The 25,993-nt window shown below is 34.1% G+C and overlaps 1 protein-coding gene across 10 annotated transcripts in view; it reads left to right on the top strand.

Annotated features, from left to right (window-relative positions):
- WWP1 (WW domain containing E3 ubiquitin protein ligase 1) overlaps positions 1-25,993 on the top strand; it is a 176,164-nt gene that overhangs the window by 89,997 nt on the left and 60,174 nt on the right. For 5 of the 10 annotated variants that reach the window (XM_007488064.3, XM_007488063.3, XM_056823348.1 and 2 more), the window contains 6 exons: positions 5,274-5,414; positions 5,514-5,580; positions 7,002-7,186; positions 12,889-13,270; positions 19,322-19,417; positions 22,476-22,650. In XM_007488064.3, coding sequence (XP_007488126.2) covers positions 5,274-5,414; positions 5,514-5,580; positions 7,002-7,186; positions 12,889-13,270; positions 19,322-19,417; positions 22,476-22,650 — 1,046 coding nt within the window. Of the gene's footprint in view, positions 1-5,273; positions 5,415-5,513; positions 5,581-7,001; positions 7,187-12,888; positions 13,271-19,321; positions 19,418-22,475; positions 22,651-25,993 lie in introns of those variants that run through there. The other 5 variants (XM_056823349.1, XM_007488066.3, XM_056823350.1 and 2 more) reach the window with 2 other exon arrangements.

Genomic DNA, 25,993 nt, shown 5'->3' with positions numbered 1-25,993 from the left:
AATTAGAATTGGGCATGTGGAAGCTAATGATTCCATGAGACATCAAGAAATAATCAAAGTCAAAAGAATAAAAAAAATATAAGAAAATTTGAAATATCTCATGGGGAAAACAACTGACCTGGAAAATAAATCCAGGAGAGGTACTTTAAGAATTATTGGACTACCTGAAAGCCATAATAAATAAAATAACTTGGACATCTTTCAAAAAATTGTTAAGGAAAAGTGCCCTGATATTCTAGAACCAAAAGACAAAATAGAAATGGTAAAAAACCACTAATTACTTCCTGAAAGAGATTCCAAAAGAATAACTCCCAGGAATATTATAGCCATGTTCCCAAACTCCCAGGTCCAGGAGAAAATATTGCAAGCAGCCAAATAAAAACAATTCAGATATGGAGCCATGGTCAGGCTAACACAAGACTTAGAAGCTTCTATATTGAAGGATCAGAAGGCCTAGAATATGATATTCCAGAGAACAAAGGAGTGAAGACTTCAACAAAGAATCATTAACCCAGCAAAACTGAACATAATTTTTCAGGGGAAAAATTGGGTATTTACTGAAATAGAGTACTTTAAAGCATTTCTGATTGTGAAGATTGTATTAACTCACCCTTTGTCTATTTTTAGCTAATCAAATCAATAACTTAAAGTACCCCTACTTACCATTAAGTACTAGAGTTCACAAGTCACTTACTAGGGTAAGCTCCCACCTCCAAAGACCATTCCCCCTATTTATCTCCCCCACCTGCAGTGCTAGGCAAATTGAAAATCTGCAGTTGGTTTCTGTGAAGGAGGAGGGGGAAGTAATAGGAAGTGACACAGAAAAAGGACTATAAAAAGAGACCAACACAGTCTGGGACATCATTCCTTTCCTGGCATTTGAAGTGCATAGTTGAGATTCCTTGCCTTGGCTTTGGAGGAGATTGTATTTGTGGAACTCTGACTGAAGACATTACTGGAACTTTTGTTTGAGGATTGCTGAAAAATTGACTGGGAGACAGTGACTTGGGGAAGCCCCTGCTGGGGCTGAGCTGGACTTCACCAGAGAAGGGCTGGGTAGGCTTGTTAGGAATCTGTCTCTTTATCTACATTTTACACTCTCATTCTTTCCACCTCTTTGTAAATAAAAGCTGCTAAAAGACATTTTGACTTAAGCTATAATATTTTAAAATTAGCAACCACAATATTATTTTATAACTCTTATTTAGCAAAAACCTAAATTTAAACCACATATGATGAAAAGATCAGAGCAAATGGAAAATTTTACTCTTTTAAAAACAAGACTCGAGAATAGTAAAAAAGTAAATAGGAAAGAGAAATCAAAAGACATCCAATAAGTTTAAATTTTGAACATTCCTACATGATTAATTGATTCTTGTAACTCCAAAGTCATTATTTATTATTAGGGCAGTTAGTAGAATACATAGATAGAGGGAGAGGGTGTGAGTTGAATATACTGGGATGATATAAAAAATTAAATTAAGGTATGAGAAAGAGGAATGCTTTGGAAGGAGGGGGAAGGGAAGAATAGAATGGGGTAAAAAAGTAATGGCAAACCTTACAGAGACCACTACCCCTACCCCACCCCCACCAAGTGCCAGGAGCACCCACTCTCCTCTCACTCCACACAGAGGAGGGAGAAAGTACTCTCATTGGGCTGCTAGGTTCGCCAGTACTGGGGTAAATTATTTAACATAAGAGACATGAAAGAGTGTTTAGTGGAGGTAAAACTGGTGAAGGTGGGGAGGAAATCTCATGAACCTTACTCTTGTCAGAATTGATTCAATAAGGGAAGAACATACACAATCAGTTGGTTATAGAAAGTTATCTTACTCCACAGGAAAGTAGAAGGAGAATGGCGTTGATAGAAAGAACAAATTGAGGGAGGTGGAGGTCAGAAACTAAACAGGGATAAATAGTATGGAAAGTATTGCACAGTAATCATAACGATGCAAAATTTTTTTTTAACAAAACTCTAATAAAGACTTCATTTCTCTGAGTTGAATATATAAGGATATATACAAGTCATTCCCCAATTGGCAAATGGTCAAAAGATATGAACAGACAATTCTCAAAGTAATTAAAGCTCTCTAGTCATGAAAAAAAAAAGCTCTAAATCACTATTATTTAGAGAAATGCAAATTAAAACAACTCTGAGGTATCACCCCATTCCTATCAGATTGGCGATTATGATAGAAAAAGAAAATGACAAAACTTGGAGAGATTATGGGAGAGCTAGGCCACAGATGCATTGTTGGGGGAGTTGTGAATGAGTTCAAGTCATTCAGGAAAGCAATTTATACCTATGCCTAAAGGGCTTTAAAACAGTACATACCCTTTCACCCAGCAATAACATTACAAGGTTTGTATCCCAAAGAGATAAAAAAACAAAAAAGAGAAAGACCTATATGTACAAAAACATTTAAAGCAGCTCTTCTTAAGGGGGCAAAGATTTGAAAGGGAAGGGATACCCATCGGTTGTGGAATGGCTGAGTAAGGTATAGTATATGATTGTAATGGCATACTATTGTGCTGTAGGAAATGACAAGCAGCAGGAGCTGGGAAGTTACATGAACTGAAAACAGTGAAATAAGCAGAACCAGGAGAACATTGTACAGTGAAAGGAATACTTTATAATAAATAATTATGAATAATAGCTATTCTTGGCAGTACAGTGACCCAAAGTATGCATGATAAAAATTGCCATCTGCTTCCAGAGAAAGGGAACTTAATCTGGAGTCAGAACAAAGCAAACTTTTTTCACTTTCTTAATTTCTTTTCTATTTGAGTTTCCTTCAGCAAAAAAAAAAAAATTTATATGGAGCTATGTGAGGCTGGGAGGGAGGGAGAGAATTCAAAACTTAATATTCTTTGAAAAATGTTGGAAACTTTTTACATGCAATTGAGGAAAAAAATAAAATAACTGCAGACAATATAAAAAAACCTAAGAATATACTTACCAAAAACAAATTCAGCCACTATTTAAAAAAAAGGGAATTGTAGGCTCCCTTTCATCCTGAAATTTCTTCCTGGTTATGCTGACTTTAGAACAGAGCTTTAAACCTGCAGCCTGGGCTACAACACAGTTATTTCTGCTGCTGCTGCTAACTTTTTCATTTCTTCCTTTGTACACTACCTAGGGCCTCTCTGTAGCAGAAAACTTTGACCTCCACTCATGACCTGCAGCAGCAGCAGCTAGTAAGGAATGGGTTGTATGTAACAAAGCTGCCAGCTGGTACCTATCCTTATCACAATGCATCATCACTGTGGGTCTGGGAATATATCTCATTATGGATCTTAGACTTCATTTTCTTTTTTTATAGTTTTTCCTTAGGATCTTGAGTGCTCCATGTATTATGCTTCTAGCCCAACTCATGTCATGAGTGTCCCAAGTTCTCCCTAACTGTCTCCCTATGTATACCAACCTGGGCTGGATGAAGGATTCAATATGACTTTTTCTTCATTTCCTAATCAGGACTCAGGTTGATGCATTTTCTTGACCTGTCTGGAGGAGTTTGTGGAGACGAACTTGGCTACATTGCTTCTCTCTATTCTGCCATCTTAACTGCACTTAGCATGTTAATTTAATTTAATTTTACATGTCTAGTCTTATCTACAAAGAGAATAGTTCTAGTTGGTGTTATTTGATAGACATTTGTGTGTCCCAAATGAACTCTCCCATAAGTCTTTCCTTAAGATTTAACTTTCTAGCCTTCCTGACTTTTCTTCTGTATATGGTATTATGCAACAAATATGCAGGGTTTTGTTTCTAGCAGACTATATCTAGCTATTCATTAATTGAGTATGGTAGATTATTGTTTGAGAGGCAGTTTTAGCAGTATAATTTTTTTTAAAAAGAGTTTTCAGCAAAAATCCTGGATTCAAATACCATCTTAAGTAAACTTTTTTTACTTTCTTAAGGCTATTTAATCTTTCTTGAGTCTGTTTCTTCATGTGTAAAATGTAAAGAGTAATACTTGTATGACCCAAATTTTTGTGTGACTCAAATGTAATTCTGTAGGTAAAAGAACTTTATAAATCTTAAAAGTGTTAATAAATGTGAATTGTCATTATTTCTTAGAAGTCATAGTGGGGCAGTGTTGAATGGCTTTGAAATAGTTTTCAGGTAGGGAGCCCCTCAAACCCAAGGGTGATGGGTGACTCGGTGAAGAGTCTTTGTGGCGTAATGTAAGGATAATTTTAGGGTTGTGACCTAATCTAAATTAATTTTGGTTGCCAGGGAATATCCCAAATAAAAATACCCAAGTCAGCTGGAAATTTATGGTGATTTGAATTAATATAGAGGAAAGAAATGAAGGAGAAGGGAGAGGGAAAAGGTGTAGGATTTCTCCCACCTGGCCTGTGCCAGGGGAAAGATTAGAGGCTTTCTCTAAGAGGATAGTGTTTGGAAGATAAAGGAGAAAGTATCAGCCTAAACTCCGAGAGAGATCAGCTAAGATGCCTAAACCTGAACTAGCTACTCAGCTTCTCCCAGTATAGTATCAAGGGAAAACTCAGCGCCAAACTGCACAATAGCTGCTGCCATGCCAAGATGCCGAAATGCTCAGCATGCTGCCAGCCAGAAACCTCTCTGCCGACAAAGAGGCCAGGGAGAGGAAGTGACGTGAAATATATAGATGGTTTTACCTCACTTTCCTGCGTCTCACATGTACCAATGATATCTTAGGCTTGACTTTGGACAGCCCAGGGGTCTGTCAGTTGTTTCTGATTTGTCATTTGCTAGCATATGTCTGTCATAGGCCATCCTCTAAAATACAAGAGAGACAGAGAACTAAATTTGGATGACTACTGTTTTTCAGCTAGTTAGATCTCTTACACACACTCTCTCTCTCTCTCTCTCTCTCTCTCTCTCTCTCTCTCTCTCTCTCTCTCTCTCTCCCTCCCCCTTTATAGATTTTTTTTTTAAAACTCTTATAGAAGAGTAGTAAGGACTAGGCAGTGGATTTTAAGTTACTTGTCTAAGGTCACCCAGCTAGGAAGTGTCTGAGACCAGATTTGAACTCATGACTTCCTGTCTCTAAACCTGGGTTTCATTCTCTAGATCTGAGCCACCTAGGTACCCCCAGCACCTAGTTTACAATTTTGGTTGTGTGTTCTCCTCCCCCTCACATGAATAGTCATTAGGAACCATATTGAGATACCAATAGATTTGTATTGTTTTTTAGAAATCTTATTTTTATTTAAAAGTATCATTTTATGTTTAAAAAACTGAATTAGACTTTATTTTCTATTTCTTTTTCTTTTTTTGGTAGTGGAAAGAGTGAAAGAACAATTAAAACTCTCCTTAGAAAACAAGAGTGGAATAGTGCAAACTGGTGAACTGACAGTTGTGCTAGATGGATTCGTAGCTGAACAAGAAACACTAACAAATTGCACTTCAGCAGCAGCAGCCAGTAAGTGAATTCATATGCCTTTGAAATAAAAAAATAATGCATACAGTTTCAATGAGGGAGGGGGAAAAAAGCTCTATTTATTTGTTTCTTATTATTTAGTAGAAGTACAGCAGAATGGTGATGCCATGTATGAAAACAGAGAAACTTCAGCCAGGACTGCAACCAGGTTAGAAATGTTTAATTTTAATAATTGTATCAGTAAGAAATAGTACATTTCCACTATTTGGAACTTTTAAAATTTAATTTTTAATTCTTATACAAATAAAGATTTCTTACACACACACACACACACACACACACACACACACACACACACACACACAGCCATATATATACAAGTTCCTAAGAAAATAGTAACTTTTTTCTTATGAAAATGCTCCCTAAAATAAATTTAGGCATGTTATATTTGTAACAAATAAAATTTAGTTTGTCAGAAAAAGGAAAAAATGGATCATTAAATTGCTGAAATATTTGGGGCCCATCCTCTGAAATATTCAACATTTCTCCAGGAAGGATGATCCTTCTGACAAGGATTCTTAACTATTTTTGTGTTATGGATTCTTACTCAGAATGTTTTTAAAAATGAAACCAATTATGTTAAAATGTAATTATCAAAATATTTTTAAAAATAAGTACCTTGACCCCCAGGTTAAGAACTCCTGGTCTAGGATACTTCTACCAGTGGTAAAAGAATCTAAAAGATAAAATTTAGAAGAATTTAAGCCTAGAAATATAAGAATTTTCAGATTTTTCAATTGATTTGTTTATTGTTCAAAATGGCCCATGAGAGAATTCTAATATTTGTTGAGTTACATAGTTATTAATACTTCTAGTAAATTTCTATATAAAAAGCCAGAACGGTTAATATTAGAGAAATATTATTTAATGAAAACATTGAATTTATTTATGATGATGCTCTGTGCTGAGAAAATCAAGGCAATACTGCAAAACAAAGTGGAATGTAAAAAAGTTACCATAGGTGCATTTTATTCTGGTAGTACCCTGAATTTTTAAATTATTTATAATAAGCAGAGATCTTAAATGTCATTTTGCACAAATTCATTATCTTTAATAGATTTGGTATAACATAGTTTAGTATCTGATAATTTTCTTTTTTGAAATATTAAAAAATGCCTCATAAGGAGATCATTTGTCTTGTTAGAAGTCTTATATATATCCCTCAAAGGATTTAATATTGATTTATTTTTTATAAAGCTATGGTCACTGATAGAAAAGCCTAATAGGTTATATTCTTATTCTTTTTTACAATTCATTTAGGTAAGAATGCTTTTATGAATTTTGTCAGAAATGCATGATCTCCGTATCATTTTGCATTGTTTGTGATAGCATCTAAATGATAGAATTGCCAGTATACTTACTTATATGTGTCCCTTTTCTTCTAGCTGAACAATGGAATTTGTAATATGAGATATAGATTTATTTTATGTCTGTATATTAATGAAAAAGTAAGAAGGTTTGATTCTAAATATCCTTTTAAGATCTCTTATGCCTTATGGTTTTTATGTCAGGTTGTTTTATTGGTGTAAGGCAAAATTTCATTTTTCTTTTCTTTCTTTTTTTTGGAAGACCTGCCATTGAAGTTGCTAATGGAATAGATAACCATGCACCTACAAACCCTGTAGTACAAAATTCATTCTGCATACATGTACTTAATGGAGACAGCATACCCTCTTCTCCTTCTCATATTGCGACCAGACCTAAAAATACACCAGCTTCTAAACCACTTACTTCTCAGTCTGCCAATAACATTGGTAAGGAAGGAAAAACATTGAAAAATGTCATATTGAAAAGTTGTTAAGTTTAATACATAAATCAATTTTTACGTGTCTGCTGACTTCTCTCATGTTTAAAATATTTGCTTGGTAATAATTACATAGGAATTCTGAGTTTACAAATGTTGAAAGAAAATTATTTAAGTTATTTGAATTGTTCCATGTTTTAGTCCCCTTTGTGAATCATTTAAAGAGACTCTTAGCGTAGATAAAGAGCCTGAATTGGAGTAAGTAAATGCTAGGTTTAAGACCTGCTTCTAGTATATAGTGACTATGTATGTGTCCCTGGGCCAGTCACATTCAAGCTATTAGTTCTCTCCTTAGAGAACTCTTTAAAATTATAAGTTGCAGAACAGCTGCTAATCTGCATTAGTAGTAGAGGGAATATATAAAAGGATAGGTCCATACTAAATAAAAACATTAAAAGAAATTCATTATGTTGGGGTTTTTTTCTGATTATAAGAATATCTCTATTACTTGCTTGAGTTTCAAAATTGTTTTTTTCAAATCCCATGGGGGAAAATACATATATAAAAATATTAATAGTTGTATTCTTTGTAGTGAAAAAAAAAACTGGAAAATGAGGGGGTGTCCATCAGTTGGGGAATAGCTGAACAAATTATGGTATCTGATGGTGATGAAATACTAATGTGTTGAAAGGAATGATGAACTGGAGGAATTCTATGTGAACTGGAAAGACCTCCAGGAATTGATGCAGAGTGAAAGGAGCAGAACCAAGAGAACATTGTACACAGAGACGGATACATTATGGCCCAATCGAATGTAATGGACTTCTTTACCAGTAGCAATGCAATGATCCAAGACAATCCTGAGGGACTTATGAGAAAGAACTGTGGGAGTAGAAATGAAGACGAAAAACATATGATTGATCACATGGGTCAATGGGTATATGATTGGGGACGTTGACTTTCAATGATCATTCTATTACAAATGTTAATGATATGGAAATAGGTTTTGAACAGTGATACATGTAAACCCAGTGGAATTGCTCATCAGTTCCAGGAGGTCGGAAGGGAGGATAGGAGGGAAAGAGCATGAATCATGTAACCATTTAAAAATATTATAATTAATCAATTTTAAAAATTTTAATTTTTTTTTCAAGAAATCTTAATTATTAATTTGGAAAATTATGTTTTGGGTGAAGATGAAAGTGGTAAAAAGTTTTGTGAAAATTCTGAATGGAACTATTGGGTGCTGCCAAGTAATTTAGAAGTTGATACTCTTACCTTTAAAATAGTTCTTGCAATATCTGTATACTTGCCTTTTTCTCAAGATATATTTACATATCCATACTTACACATAAAGAGATAGTCATTCAGGCAGGCAGGCAGGCACATGGAAAGCAACATGCTATAGTAGATAAGTTACTAAAGTTCTGACTGTGACACAAGACATGACTGGGAAAATCATTAACTTCTTTGTGCCTTAAGCGTTTCTTAGGGCAGTGATAGTGAACATTTTAGTGGGGCAAGCAATGTGAGAAATATCCTTAGGCACATGTAGAGAGGGGGAAGGGAGCAGCTCTGCCTTGAGTTCCTCTGGCTTTCTATAACGAACTCTGGCAAACTCTGTTGTGGTGATCGATAGTGCACTTGTACACAGAGAGGGCTCTGAGTGCCTCCTTTGGCACAGGTGCCATAGGTTTGCCACTGTGGCCCTAGGACACATCTACTCAGTCATAGATGGATTGTATTTTTTATCTTTAGATGGATTTCCCAGTGCGGACAAGATCAATTTGACAGATTCTGCTCTCTATTTAAACATCATTTTAACACCTAAAATTATTTGTAATAACTCTGAAAGATGTTACAATTGTTTGAGAAGTGAACTGTCATGTTTGAGAAAATTGAATTTTAGTTGTCCAGAAGTACTGTGGCTCCTCAGTCTTTCAGATGTTTGTTTAATTCAGAATCTTGTATGATTATAGTCTTCTATTCCCACTTTTTTTGCATTTCTCATCATAGTATATACTACTCCTATCTTGGGGGGGAAATGGTAGAATGGAGAGAAAACTAAAAGCATTTAACCTTTAGTCTTCTCTCAATACTCTAGAACACTTCTCAATAATCCTGACTCCAAGTCTGAGAGGTGCTTAACTACACATGGCTATTGTGTTTTATGTCTCCAGAAAAGGAAAATGCAAGGAAGCTGGAATCACTCAGGTTTTATAGAGGTAGGAAGCTATATCAGGGACTTTAGAAAAGTCCCTGCTATAAACTGCTAGCTTCATCATAAACCACTCCTTCATCACAGATAACATTCTAGTGATATTCTAAAGGATATTCCACCATTTAAATGACTAGACAGTAGCCTACTGTTTCACTTGCTTTCCACAAGTCTCTCCCCATTTTAGCCCCTCTTCCATTCATTCACTAAAGCACAAGTCCAACCATGTAACCCTTCTATTTGGTAAATTCCAGTGACTCCCTATTGCCTACAGGATCCAATCCCTCTGTTTAGTGTTCAGAATCCTTCTTAAAGCTATCTCCCCAACTATTTCACAAACAGTAATTCTCTATCTTAATTCAGGGCATTTTCATTGACTGTTCTCAGTTCCTGGAATGCTTTCCCTCTCCATTTCTGATGGCCAGCTTTCTTCAAGTCTTAGATAAAATCCCATTTTCTTCTAGAAGGCTTTTCCATCCTTTAAAATAATAATAAATGCCTTCTCTTTTTTAATTATCTCCTATTTATTCTATGTGAAGTTTGTTTGTGGTAATCATTTGCTCTTTGTCTTCTCTGTTAGATTGGGAGCTCTATGAGAGTAGCAACTATCTTTTGCCTTTCTCTGGCATATAATAGTGTGCTTAATAAATGTTTATTGACTTAATGACCAATTCTTGAATACTTTAGGGTTTTGCAGGACACTTCCTTCTTTTCTCTTAGTCTATAAATAATTCATCCTAAAATATTAGTACCTTCTTATGTTTCTCTTTATTCCTTCATTTGCATTTCAAAATGTCTGTTCAGTTCTAGACTTTTCAGAAGAATGATTCAAAATATTTATTTTATTAAAAGTATCCTTTCTTCCCTATAATTACTTTACCAGTTAGGTTATTCTAGATTGTATGCTTTACTTTTTTTTTTAAATATCATTCTCTCCTTTATATAGTGGTAACTTCCAAATCTTATGTAATTCTGACTCAGATTTCCTTTGATGCTCTGGAATTTGTCTATAACATTATTGGAAGTTCTTGGACTTTCTTTCAGGAGATGTACATGGATTCCTTTTTTACTTTCCCCTTAGGTACTAACAGATTAGACAGTTTTTAATTCTGAAAAAATTAAAGTTGGAATTTTATTTTACTCATTAGTAATATTTCTATGGGAAATCATTCATCTCCCCCACCCCCCAGTACTCTTGGCCTTCCTTGGTCAGGCTGAACTAATCCAGGCCTCAAAACATATAAACTGTTCTGGGACCTTTTGTCTTTTTTTTTTCAAAGTCCTTAACTGTTGAGAACACTCTCTGAGGCTTTTGAAAGTAGGATAAGGAAAGCAGGCTCCTAATTTGCTAAAGATCCACCTCCCCTACGATGGAGCAATGAGGGAAGAGTTGTAGTTTCCAAGTCCACCTTGTCTTTTGACATATCCACCAGTGGGAAGTGCCAGGGGAGGTCCAAAGGATGGAACTCTCAGGCCAATCAGAAACAAGACACATCTCCCTATAAAAGCTAGAGGCAGGGCTTCTGAGGATCTTTTGTGTGGGAAGCAGAGGCAAGGACCAATTATTTGTTAATGGACTACATGCCCCGTTCTTAAGTGTTGCTATTCCTCAAGGAAAGGACTTTCTATCATTTATTGGTTAAAAATTTAGGGCACTACAGTTCTGATCTTTTGAAATCTAATATCCAGTTGTTTGGGATGGCTTTGGCTATAATTTTTGTGTAGTCTAGTGATTCTTAGTTTCTATCTCCACTTATTTCTAGGTCATTTATTTTTTATTATTACACTTTGCATTTTTAAAAATCTTCTGATTTTGTCTTAATATTACTTATCTCATGGAATAATTTTCTTCTTGGCTCATCCTAATTTTCAGAGTTCAGAAATTTCCAGTTAAACTTTCCCAGTTTCTGATCTAAGGTATTAATTCTTTTTGCCAGTTTTTCATCCCTTGCTATTCCATTTTATATGTTTCATTTCTTCCAGGTATTCTTTTAGTCTTCATATCCACGAGATTCTTTTTCTTTTCCATTTAACTATTTGAACTTATTCTCTCTTATTGAATTTATTTCTCTCTTCTCAGATTATTCCTTGGGCTATTTTTATTTCGAGGTATTTCTTTGCCACATTTGGTGGGGGGAGGTTATGTGTTTTTTTCCTTTTTTACTCATTTCTCTAGCCTCAGTTTCTGGATTGTGAGCTTTGCTTGCATTATTCTTTTTTGTCATATGCCTGAGCTCAGGGCCTAAGCCTAGGTCTTAACTTTTCTAAGAGATTTTTGGTATTGCCTGTTCTATAATCCTGGTTTGAACTCCCTGCACTGTTAGATTAAGCCATGTGTGCTTGAATGCTACTCTGCTATTGTTTACTGCTGCTACTGCAACTAGTTCACCCTATGCTACTTGCTGCTCTGTTTCTTTATCCCTGTGGGAGACTGCAGAGACTTCCCCTAGCACAAATTTCTAATCCAAAAATAATAATAGCTAACATTTATATAGTGCTTTAAGGTTTTCAAAATACTTTATAAATATTATCTCATCCTCATAACAACTCTAGGAAAAATCTATTATTAATATTTCCATTGTACATATGAGGAAACTTAGGCAAGCAGATTAATTGACTTGCCCAGAGTCATAGAGACAGTAAGTGTCTGATAGCAAATTTGAAATCACATTTAGCACTCTAGATATTATTGTCACTTTGGAGTAGAAGAAAATACTCAATACATTGAAGAAATTCTGTGGGTTGAAGAAAACTCAGAAGAAAGACTATATGTTATAAAGTTTGAGAGACAAGAATCAGTTGCCCAAAAAGACCATCAAGAGTTGCTAGAATAAAGGAAGAAATTGTTGTTTTTAATGAAATTGAAGCTCTTTAAGAAAAGGAGAACAAATAGCTTAAAAAGGAAGTTAGTGGACTCTCCAAAAAACAAAACAGGACAAACTATGAAAGAAGGCCTGTTTTCCTGAATCAAAGAGTATTTGGGAGGGCATTAAAGGTCAAAGAGTTCAGAAAGCGAATAAACATATGTTCTAGATCTTGGTTGTTTTCTCCAAGTCATAGCAATGGATTCCTCTGAATAATGATACCATTCCATACCATATATCATTCTTTTGATGTTTGCTGTCAGCTATTGGGGGGACATAGGAGGGGAAAAGGAGGGAAAATATAAGCTTTATTTGTAATAATCAAAGAATTTGGTTCTTCCCTTTGAAAAACCATCGTTACTATTTTTGTAAATTGGTGCCAAATTTTTCCAGTTTTTTAAAGTCCAAAATTCTGCTTTCTCAATTTCTGAACAATTCTATATTGGCTAAATATTCTGATAATCATTATTTTATACCCAAGATGTATGTCCTTGAAGACATAGTCATCATCTTATATGTTTAAGTATTCATGCTTGTTACTTAGCATTTGACAAGAGGTAGTATCTGACTATTAAATAAAATATTGTATTGCCATTGCTTTTTATAGATTTCTTAATTTTTCTTTTGTAGTTAATGGAGAATCATCGTCATCTGCAGCAATTGATAGTGCACCTGCTCCTCAAACTGTAATAGGATCTGAAGAAACTCCCATGTCTACTGATTGCACTACTACTACTACTACTACTACTACTACTACTACTACTACTACTACTACTACTACTACTACTACAGATCCTATAACTCAGGAAATTCCTGAGTGCTCTGGAAATAGTGCATACTTTGCTTCAACCAGTGTAGAAATGGTACCGGAAGCTTTTAATATTACAGACACTGCCTCTAATTTAAAAAATAGTTCTGTTGAAGCAGCCAAACCAAGACAATCTTCTAATGTCCCTGAAGAACCTATAAGGCAACAGCCTGGAAATTCCATTACAGAACCTTTGCCACCAGGGTATGTTAGATATTTTTGTTAATAATATGTGTGGTGATATAAGCATCAAGTTTTTGTATAAATTTCTTTCCATATTTAAAACATGGATACTAAATAGTGTGTTTGAGACTTTAATATATACGTAAGTAATTACTTTGAAAATGAATAACAATTGTTGACTCATTTGTATAGTTGAAATATATGGTATTAAACCAGATAATAATCAGATTTATCTGATAGGCCTCTTCATTTTTAAAAAGTGGGTTTTTTTTGGTGGTAATATTTTGGCAAAGGGTCTTGAGTATAAGGCTGCCAAAAATACTATAGTTTTCCAACTCTTAAGAACGTGTATAGGTTAATGAAAAAATAATAGATGTGATTAATTCTGGTTATGTTGATTCCTTGAATGTAGTATTTTAATATAAGATAATGAGCTTTGGGTATTTAAAAAACCTCTGTTTTACATTAGTTCAATTCTTTTCAGCCTAATTTATTTAATGCTAAAATATTAGTCAGACAAGTTAGAAGAAAAATAGAAAAATGGTAATCTTTTTGTACTTTTAACTGGAATTTTCTAACTGTATTAAACATTAGGACTTAAATCACCACAAAAACAACATTCACTAAGGATTTACTTGAAATGAAAAATTTAAAACTTCCAAGAATATTTTTGAAGGTCAATATACTATCAACCTCTTCTACAACTTCTATATCTATTTTTAAATCATTTCTTATATTAAAATACTCAGTTAACTTTCCTTCTTCCCCTTCCCCAGTAGAAGTGTCATTTGACCAAAAGATATATGTATATATAAAACTATATCTTACTTGTTTTTGTTTATCGGTTCTTTCTTTATTCCTTTATACTGAAAATTTGTGTTCCAAGTGAGCTGGGAGTATGGCAAAATTTCCAATTGGCAAATAAAGATTCATTCATGTTTATTATATTCTACCAAATATAGTGGGAAAATATTTTTTAGGAATGTAATGTTTTCATCAGAAATTAAAACTTCACTTTTCAATTAGGTCTAGAATTAAATTAAACAGATCATGCTATTTTTTTTTTAATTTTTTTTTGGTTAGAGATTTTAACAAATGGAGGGGTATATCTCTTGCTGCTCTTGCTTTATAAACGATAGAGGTTTAGAATATTAGAATATGCTTCATGAGTTATCTACAAAGTCAATTGTTTTTTCTATTTACTTCCTTTAAAAAAATTAGCCATTCAAAAATTAGAGTGTTGTCCTTGTCACCTGTTATATTAGTGTTTGTAGTAGCAGTATTTCCAATTGGCTGTGTTTTTTTTTTTCAATCTTTCAAAACTGTTGCGTTCCCATTTTAGGTATATTCTATACCTAGTAGAACCAGACAGGCACTGTTCTTTTTTTTCTTAAAGGTTCTGATTTTTTATAAAAGCTTGTCATAGAATATTAGAGTTATAGGATAGGAGACCTCAGATTTAAAGTTACAAACAGAACACAAGTTATGAGGAGCCTGATTTCAAATGAACAAACAAAGCACAAAGATTCCAAACAAAGATTTTTTTTAAAAGATGGAATGGAAGATAGCGATGAATTCTCTTGACACTGGAGTTTTTCATTGGGAGGTTGATGACAAGTTGTTGACTAGTTGTCATGAGTATTGTAGACAAAATTCATGTTATGTGTAAAGAAGGGAATTGAGATCTTCTGATGTTTCTTTTTACTCTAAAAGTTCTGAATGAGGCCCAGAGAGGTGAATTGATTTACCTAAATCCACAACTTTAGTCCAGGTCCCCTGACTTTTGCTACCAGTTGTCCCCTCCCTCCCCCCATATCTTAGAATTCTAGAGTTGAGAATTTGAAGGGACCTACCTCAATGATCATCTAAGTACAACCCACACCCAGAAGAAGCCCCCACTTTAGCATACTTCCAAATTGATCATTTTGCTTCCTGAGTAATATCCTACTTCCTTACTAATAGGTAATGTCTATTAGTGTTAAAAATTACTTTAGCTATGAATTTCGGGTTAAAATGAATAGATTAGTTTTCTGCCATTAATTTACAAGTTAAAAGTATATAAATTATTTAATGGATTCCTAAATAGGCACTAGATGTTTTTTTCTTCTAATTTATTTTTTTCTCTTTTTGTTTTTAAATCTATACCTTACATCTTAGAATCACTACTATGTATTTGTTTTAAGGCAGAAGAATGGTAAAGGTTAGGCAGTGGGGCTTAAGTGACTTCCAGATTTGAACCTAGGACCTCCTTTCTTTAGGCCTGGCTCTTTATCCACTGAGCTACCTAGCTACCCCCTTCTAATTTAGTTTCTACCAAGATTTTTTTTTAATGAATTTCATTGCATTACAAGTAAAACCTAGAGTACCCTATATTATATTTCACTAACAAATGTTGCTTTTCAGTAATATCATCAAACTGTTAAGAGTTCATTTAGTATCTTATAACTATGGCTAGTCAGCTAAAACCATTTTAACCATATCTTATTAGTAATATATTATATTATATCATAATATTATATATTACATATAGTAATTCCTCCTCTTTATCATTTTCTCTTTCCTTCATTACCTCAAATTTTTAGAACCCAACTACTTATCCCACTCTCTCTAGATTCCTCCCCCCTTCTCTTACCAACATAATACTGTATCTCAATGGAAATAATTTCCCCCCCATAATGTTTATCTCAATCAGTAACGAGGCAGGATGTCTATAATTTTGTCCCACAAACCATCATTCTGAATAAAGCATGAATCTTGCCCTCCTCTTAGATAAGAAATTATGAATATAAATAAAATAGGACTAAAAAAGGAACTAGAGTTTTTTTATTTATTTTTAAATACACTAGAGAAAAATCCTATTTCAATGTGACATCAAAATATGGAGGTAATCTTGAGTTCTAGAAGGCTTTGCCAGAAGAGTATAACTAATTTGGGGAGAATATTAGGAGAAAACTATATAACTTGTTAGAAGAATGGAACACCTCATTTTCAAGAGAAAAATAGAAAAGGAGATTGGGTATTGAATTTTATTGAGTCACTCACTTATATTTGGAAATGCAACAAAAGCAAATTGGAAGTAGAATATTAATAAAAATCCAAGGCTAAACCAGGAGTAGCTAGATAGTAAAGTGGAAAGAACATCCAGCCTGGAGTTAAGAAGACCTGAATTCATAATGTGGAAAGATGTTTTACACTATTACACATATAAAATCTATATCATATTACTGGCTCAGGGAGGGGAAATGAGGAGGGAGGGTGAGAATTTGGCTCAAATTTTTTAAAAAGATAAGTTTAAAAATTATTAGTTTGGTTTTTTTTTTTCCATGTAAGTGGAGGGGGGGTAAAGAAAGCAATTACTTTAAACCAGGGCTGGGGCAGAGGGAGAGGAGAAGAACCTGAATTAAAATTCAGTCTCACATAATAGCTGTGTGACCATGGCAAATCACTTAACTCTGTTTGCCTTAGTTTTCTTTATCTGTCTAATGAGCTGGAGAAGGAAATGGCAAACTACTCTGGTATCTTTGCTGAGAAAATCCCATATGAGAATGAATGCTCCTGAAATGATTCAGTAATTGGAAAGACCCAACCATAGTCTATTGAAAATGTCAAATCTATATTTTAACTGGACTGCTTAGAATTTCAGGCATTTTACATTGTTAGACATATGGAGTCAGTTTTTTGGATTAGGAATTTTTAAAAAATTAATAACTTTTTGTTTCTAATCTCTTGATATATGGAATGCATGAATTCCTTAGAAAAATGGCTATGAAATGAAATACCTTTTAAACTTTTTTAAATTTGTTTTTATTATTAAATAAGAGATCCAAAATACTATGGATATAACTTTAAGGAATTCCTTTTCCTTTCTTTGACCACCATTTCCTATTATTCCTAATAGAGTCATTGTTTAGTAATACCAACTAAATTTAGTGAAATACTACACATGAGAAAGGATCTTTTCTCTGTTGCCTTGACTATTGTTGCCATCCACTTATTTGCTACTAAGCCATTGTTTAACTTTTTTCTTTGGGCTCTTTCCTTCTTTCTGAATTTATAAAATAAAAATGTCCAGAGAAGAGTTTTATTGTGTGATGGGAGATGATATGGGAAAGAAATCCTTTTAGAGTAGTTTTCCTAAAGTATAGGACCAGTCATGCCAATGTATTAACACCCCCCTACCCCCCTCACCCCCCTAGTAAACTTTAATGGCTCCCTCTTGGATCCAGGATTAAATGCAGAATGGTCTGTTTGGCTTTCAAAACCTTTCATTACCTACCCCTTTTCTACCTTTCCAATCTTCAGGCCTTGACACGTACTATTTGATCCAATGATACTGGCCTTCTGATTTGTTCCATGAACAGAACAACTGCTTTTGGCTCTTGACATCTCTCTGTCTGTCTTTCTTGACTGAAACAATTTTTCCTTCATTCCCACTAGTGATTTCCTTGGTTTCCTTTAAGTCCTAATTAAAATGCCATCTTTTATTGGAACCTTCCTCAGCCTCTCTTAATTCTATACCTTCCTCTATTAATTATTTCTTTTTTCTCCTCTGTTACATCTGTCTGTGTGTTGTCTCCCACATTAGATTTTAAGTTCTTTGAGAGCAGAGATTATCTCTTTGTAACTCCAAAGCTTAGCACAATGAAAGGCACATAATAGGCACTTAATTAACCATTTATTGCTTAGTTGATACCAATGCCAAAAAAGTGATGGGAGTAATTCTAATAAAGTAGAAAAATCCCTGGACTTAGTGTTCAAAGACCCAGCTTCAGTTACTGGATCCAATGACATTGGCCAAGCCTTGTCCTTTTGGATTTTTGTTTCCCCACCCTGTATCGTAAAAAAGTTGGACTAGATCATTTCTGCTTCTAATATATAAAAGATTCTGGAATACAAAAGGAAAGGAATGGAAGACATCTCAACATAGAAGCTCAAGCACTTACAAGAAGGTGGAGAACAGGCTGAGGAAGAGTGACAGGGACAAGGACATTACTACATCCTCAGAGGAATGGATTTAGGTGGAACAGCACCCCCATCTAGTGATATTTTAGGTTATTGCTAGTAGAGGCATTAAAATGAAATTATTATTGAATTCGGTAATTAAGTTTAAGAAGTATTAACTTTTTCAGCCTCTGTCTTAAAGTGGCAATATAATCTCTTGGTGTTTAGATGTTGAAATTAAGCCAGATGCAGATTGGCCCTTGATCATATTTCATCATTTCCATATAATTCTGAATTCTCTTAATGTTCAGTTTTCCATGTACTATTTCCTACCTAGTAAATTAGTAAATTATGAGCATTGGATTTTGAATAACAGTTCTGTGTTTAATTACTGACTCCTGTGTGCAAGTCTCTTAAAATCTCACTAAGCATTTGTTTCTGCTATGGTAAAATGAGGATAATGGTACTTGCAGTACCTACTTCACAGCATTATGAGGATTAAATGAGATGATGTATAAAGTTCCATGAAGAGACATTATTATCAGTTTTTTTATCCCTTAATAAACAAAAGCAAAACAAAACAAAAACCTTTCCTTCTGGCTTAGAATTGATACAGATATTGTTCCAAGGCAGAAGGACTGGGCAATTGGGTGAAGAGACTTAACCAGGATCTCACTCTTAGGATGTGCCTGAATCCAGATTTGAATCCAGTTCCTCCTTGACTCTAGAGCTGGCACTCTATCTGCTGAACCTCCTAGCTGCTCCAGGAAACTGAGGCAAACTGGACTAAGTTACTTGCCTGGCATCACACAGCTAGTATGTGACTGGGGCTAGATTTGAACTCAAGAAGATGAAATTTTCCTGACTCCATGCCCAATGCTTTTTATCCACACTGTGCCACCTAGCTGCCCTTCCAATGCCTTTAAATTAAGGCAACACATTTTAATGGAAAGGAAATACTTAAGACCATGAGCTGTGACTGGGGAATTTTGAAAAAAAAATAAATCTATAAATTGTCTAGAATTTTGTGGCCTATTCTTTGTATTGATGAGTCTCCTAGATAAATTTTTTTTTTAATTAAAATTAGGTGATGTTTTCCAAGTGTCTTAAGCTGTTTTCTCTTATTTAAAGGTGGGAACAGAGAAAAGATCCTCATGATAGAACTTACTATGTTGATCATAATACACGAACTACCACTTGGGAGAGACCACAGCCTTTACCACCAGGGTAATGTAGATCCTTTACATATTTTAATTTGTGTTTAGTCACATGGACATTCACATTTTGTACAGTCAAATTTTTTAATATGCATAATTAATAAGCCATTGCATATGGTAAACTTGTTTAAGTTTTCAGACTAGCCAAATTATTTCTAAGGTTGAACATAGGAGAAAACTTTTTAAAACATTTAAACAACAGCATTTTCAAACATTTTAATGACTACTTAAAATGGATGATAGCCTTCTTTTTAAAATTACCTAGATTTAAATGTTTTTTCAGAGAGAGGCAAATCAAATAAACTAGATGATTTTACAGCTCATATTTGCAAGTACCACACTGTGGATCAATGATTCATTTATTCTTTTACCACAGATATAATCATAAGTTAACTGACCAAACAATTTCTATGCTCCTATTATCCACAGAATGAAATTCAAACTCTTGGATTTGATATTGAAGGCTCTCCACAATCTGTCCCACACCTTTCCAACTTTAACTCCTGTTGTAACACATATTGTACCTTTACTTTACCCAAACTGGTCAGCTCATATTCTAAACTTACCTTGTACTTTTCTGTCATAGTTTTCATGCTCTGCTTTCCATATAGAACTCTTTTTAGTGCCTAGCTTAGGTGCTTACATCTGTTATGAAAGAGAATTTGATTTAGAGTTTGTAGACAGGTTTAAATCCTAATTTTGCCACTTAATTTGTCACTGAGGTGATTTAGGCTCTTGGAGCCACAGTTTCCTCATCTGTAAAATGATAGGCTAAAGTCCCTTCCATCTCTGAATTTTAATAACTTTCAGTAATTAGTTTCATTTGTAATCCTTTGCATTAATTTTATGCATTAAAAATAAACTGAGAAGAGTCCCATAGACTTTACTGGGCTGTCAAAGGTGGGCTCCATGACATATCTGGTTAAGAACCCTTGCTATAATGAAAAGTTATTTCCTTCCTCCTAAATCCTATTATAGGATATAGGTCCTACCATAGGATATATGTGAGTGTTTTATATTTATCATATATTCTCCTGTATTTTATTTAAGTATGTGTCTGTTTCCTCTTCCTCACTTAAATAAGTTCATTTTTGTATCTCTCATTAGCACCTAGCTAAATTTCTTCCTTGTAGGCATACATATATTTGTTAAATCCTGGCAGATGGCCTATAGAAACAATGCTTTGCCCATGCTTGTTAAAGAAAATCTTGCACAAACTTTTTTCCCCCTAGATCACATAAGAGGTCATCTGACTAGTTGCTATTTACACTATTGATGAAAGAACTGTTCTTTTTTCCTGGCTTTGAGTAGCATTTTCCTCAAACTCTTTTCTTTCTTGAACACTCTTATCTAAAACAAAACCGTCAAAGGCTCCAAATAATTAACAATTAAAAACACAAAAATTAGGAACCCAAAAGAGATAGAGTTGAGAGATTAGAGAGAGATGTGTTTGATTAATGTATGAATGATACCTCCTCATTCTCTCTATTAGGTTAATCTTTTTTTCACTTAGATTCATATTCTGTGATGGTTGTGATTGTGTTAGATAATTAATGTCTCAAAAAGTCATTAAATAGCAGAGCACTACTAGATACTATGGGAACCTAGCACATTGAGGAAAATGGTCTTGGAGTTAGATTTAGAGTTAGAAGGGACTTCAGAGTCCTTCATCTAGTCCAACTCCTTAATTTTGCAGATGAAGAAATTCAGACCAAGAGAGGTAAAGTGAATTGTCCAAGGTCACATAGGAATGGCATCAATAAAGATTTGAAATGTGAGCATAGTAATTGCCCTTTATCATACTGGTTTCAAAAGGTTGCCTTACTTTCTTCTGGAGAATCTACTATCAGTCTGACTTCCATAAATTTTTCTTTAGCAGTGGTGTCAAATAAATAGAAATGCATTTCTGCCTCTGCATATTGACTTAGAAAACCATAAATGAATATTATACATGTTGTTATTGTTTTTATGTTAAACATTTCTCAATAACATTTTAATCTAATTTGGGCTACCCTGGAATTTTATTGACTGGAGGTTTGAAGCCTCTGTTCTACAGCATTTTTTAATATACTGGTATAGTTAGAAATTTCATTCTCTCCAGTTTGAGAAGGAAAGAACGTGAAAATAAGTTGTTAATGCCTTGTTGCTTCTATGGTGTAACATAGATTAGGTTAGTCTAAATTTTTGACTTGTTGCTAAAATAATTAGATTAATCAAGGTTTTTAAAAAATAATAGAGGGGGCAGCTGGGTACCTCAGTGGATTGAGAGCCAGGCCTAGAAATGGGAGGTCTTAGATTCAAATATGGCCTCCGACACTTCCCAGCTATGTGACCCTGGGCAAGTCACTTAACCCCCATTGCCTAGCTCTTACCACTCTTCTGCCTTGGAATCAATTTTGATTCCAAAACAGAAGGTAAGGGTTTAAAAAAAATAATAGAGACCTTTATTGTCATTAAATTATTTTTTTTTCTTCTTTGATGTCATCTGTGCCTTAGAGTAAACACTCAAAAGATTATTATAATAATTGAGCAAAATTAGCTTATACCTGTATTTTCTTTTGGGTTAGAATAATTTTTTTTATGGCTATTTATTTTCAAATATGTGAAATTTACAAAACTTAGTTGAACTAGGTTCAAATATTGATAATTGATTTATTAAAAATATATCTCATTAAATAAGGTATAACCTTCTGTACATACCATAATAGTTGCTCATTTTTATTATCTTATTTAGTGTGTGAAAATAGTGATTAATTCAAAGAAGCACTATGATTAGGGAGTATGGTTTCTTAGACAAAGCTGATATGTAGTTAGTAAGCAAATCATTGTAATAATGGTAGAATATGGCACGCAAGGTGCCATACAGATACCAAGTTAATCTACCTGTTTTTATGGAGATATAATTTCTGAAATTCTATATTTCATTAATAATTCTTTAAGACACTAGCTTGAATTTGAATTTAAATGCTTTAAGTACAACATAAGCCACAAAAGTTTTAAGAATAAAGGATTTTGTTTCTCATGTTATGGGGGGTTTGGGGGCTTTTTTGTTTTGTTTTGGGGGCAAGTTGGGAAAGAAGAGTTGATGATCGTGGAAGAGTTTATTATGTGGACCATAACACCAGAACAACAACATGGCAGCGACCTACTATGGAATCAGTCAGAAACTTTGAACAATGGAAGTCTCAGCGTAACCAACTTCAAGGAGCTATGCAACAATTTAACCAACGATACCTCTATTCGGTAATTAGAATATTATAAAATAACATTTTCCCAGGTGTATTGTTTCTACAACCTAATGTATTGCCTCATTAAGTGCTATATAGATGCTTGATATTTTTAGTGCATAATAACCAATTGAATAATAATCCTTATTTTAGTTACTTGAATTCTGATGAATATAAATGTATGTGTATATGATATATGTATACACAGATAGATTACTACTTTAGGAATTGGATGGCCTTTATTACTTTTTTGTCTCCTGACCATATTTATTTTGTTTGAGCAAGTTTTGCTCATTGCCTGGGTGTTTGGATTATTTCTTTGTTGTAAAACCAGTTCTTTTATCTTGTATCTGTCCTAAGAAAATGGTTTGTTGTTTTTTTTTTGTTTTTTTTTTTGTTTTTTTCATGGTGAGGGCATTTTTTCCCCCTAAAAATGATAATAATGCATTGTCATAGGTATGTTAACCTTAAGTTCAAAAGAATATCATTTAGAAAATTATTGCTATACTCCATAAAATACAGTGGAACTCTTTCTTATAATATTAGTATGAGTAAATATTCCCTCCATTATTAATGTGTAAATAGCTGACCATGTTACATGAGCATCAAGTGAAGAAAAATGGTACTACATGCATAAGCTTTGATATTTCAATATTTGTAACAGTTAATCTAACACACTTTAAAGGAGCATTTATTTAAAACTTAATAAGCCTCAAGAACAAATGATCAAATAAACAGACAAAAGAAAGAAGGTAATCTTAGATAAATCCTTCAACAATCTACCTAAATAATAAACAACCAAAAATTATATTTTCTCTGTAACTTTTGCAAAGCCCCATAAAGTTCTGCTATCTTTGGCTCTGTTTACTTTTTAAATTTTTGTTTTCTTTATTCATGTTGACAACCTAGCTTTCTGATACCCGTTCTAGGTCCTCACAGACAACACCTTGTCTATTGGGGCCTAGATAGACAGGAGTTAGAGAGAGTTTTTCCAGGCTTAGGTCTTGTTTCATTTTCATTAGTGACCTAGGAAAATACAGAGATCTGAAACCAATGCTACTAAGTGAGTCACTGGTATCATGGTTTATGAGAGATAGTGTACTGAGAATGGTTGTAATACTGAACTTTGAATTAGGAAGGTCTTGAGTTTGAAATCTACCTCTGATATTTTACTCATGAGCTACTTTTAATTCTCCTAAGCCTTAATTTTCTTGTCTATAAAGTAAAGATTAATAATACCTAATGCACCTACTTCACTGTCTTAATATGAGGCTCAGTTGAGAAAATATGTGTAAAACAGTTTATAAAACTTTTAAAAGTTCTATAGAAATGTCAGGCATTTTGATAAAACATCATTAACTCAGTCTTATCCCTTTTTTACCCCTAATTTATTGTATAGTTTTGGACAAGACTCTTTACATATCTGTTATCAGTACTTTTCACTGTACTTACATGACCAGCAGCCCTGTTCACTTCTTTTTATCTCTTGACTGGACTCTTGCAGTAGCCTCCTATAATTGATCTCCTTGCTTCAATTCTCTCCTCACCTCAATCTACCCCAACTCCCCAGTTACCAAAGCAATTTTCCTAAAGTACATGTTTGACCATGATCATCTTCATACTCAGCAAATTCTAGCAACTTCTTAATACCTTGAAGATTAAATGTAACTCTTCAGTTTTGTATTTAAAGTACTTCATGACCTAGACCTGTCCTATCTTTCCACCTTTTTTACATATTACTCCTTTCCATGAACTCTGCCATCTTGCCCTAGTGCTCTTCTTGCTGTTCATCATGCACAACATATCAGTCTGACTCCATGACTTTGGGCTGACTTTCCCCCATGCCTAGAATGCTCTTGTTCCTCATCTTCAATTCTTATAATCCCTGATTTCCTTCTTAGCTTAAATAGCACTTTTGCAGTTACATAGCACTGTGTTGGCCTTTCTTGGTTTCCTGAAGTGTAGTATCATGTCCCTCAAGGTTACCTTTTAACGGGTTTGTGTTATATATTTGTAATCTATATGTATACAAATTGTCTTCTCTGTTAGAATGTAATCTTTTGAAGGCAAGTCCTATTTTACTTTGATTTTTGTTTCTCTGTTGCCTGGTACATACATATTAGGCACTTAACACAAGTTTAATTGTTTGACTCATTAATCTGTAAAAGACAGGGATTTATTTGGATAATTTTAAGGTCACTTTCAGATCTGTGATTCTGTGACTTCTGGCAGCTGAAACCCAGGAAAACAAAGAAAACAGGATAGCCTGTATCTGGGAAGTGAATAGAAGAACTACAAGACCCAGTTTGGGGAAAAGCATTAATTGATAGGTCAATTTATAAGATGGGGGAGAAAGAAGTTGTTTTGAAGAGGGAGATCTGGTGGCTCGGTGTCAGAGGGCTGGCTTTAACTTACAGGGGAATTAATGTGATTAAGTAAGCTCTTTCCATGTAGGTACTGTTTCATTCTTTTTACTAATATTCTCAGTACCTAGCACATTGCCTGGCACACAGTAAACGCTTAATACTTTTTGGTGTATCAAACAATTGGAGTCTCAGTCTCAAGTTACTTAGTTTACTATTAGAGCAGGTCTGTTAATTCACAAAAGTTGGACCCATTTATTAAGAGATTAAAGGGCCTCAAGCTCACAACACAATACAGTGGCCTGTTGTCTTGAGAAATTCATTCAGCAACTATTTATTCAACCTCTGCTAATGTGCCAGGCACATTTGAGTACTGAGGATACAAAGAAAGGCCCCAAAACTCCAGTCCTTTCTCTGGACCAGGAGCTCACAAGTCTAATAAAGGAGACAGTATACAAACAGCCAGGTACAAAAAAGCTGAAGGCAAACTGCTGAGGAAACATTAACATTAAAGGATTTGGGGCAAAGCTTCTTGTAGAAAGGATTGGGTTTCATCAAAAGAAAATTGCCTTTTTTCCTCCTTGACTTTATTATATAAGTAATTAGACTTAAAGCAATAGGACATTAGATGACCAACACTGAATCTGAAGAGAGAATTTGAAATCTGGCTCTGTGTGATCATTTATTCTTTTTGTACAATCACTTGGGGTGAGGGAGGGCTTGGATCAGATGTCTTTTCTTAAATGCCTTCCAGCACAAACTATGATCCTCTCTTCCTTTCAGGTTCAACAGAAGGTTCCCTTGTACCCATCTCTGTCACATACTACATAAAATTCCAATTTAGATTATCTCATTAATCATTCAGTAACCATTTATTAAGCATCTTATATATACCAGGCATTGTGCTATCTGTTGGGTCTTCAAAGACAAAAATAAAGTCAGGTTACCTTCTATTTAGAAAGCAAATATCTATTTTTGTCTTTAAGACTGGGTAAA

Source organism: Monodelphis domestica, chromosome 3 (assembly GCF_027887165.1).
Source record: "Monodelphis domestica isolate mMonDom1 chromosome 3, mMonDom1.pri, whole genome shotgun sequence".
NCBI lineage: Eukaryota > Metazoa > Chordata > Mammalia > Didelphimorphia > Didelphidae > Monodelphis > Monodelphis domestica.
This window is presented reverse-complemented; position numbering and strand designations above follow the sequence as displayed.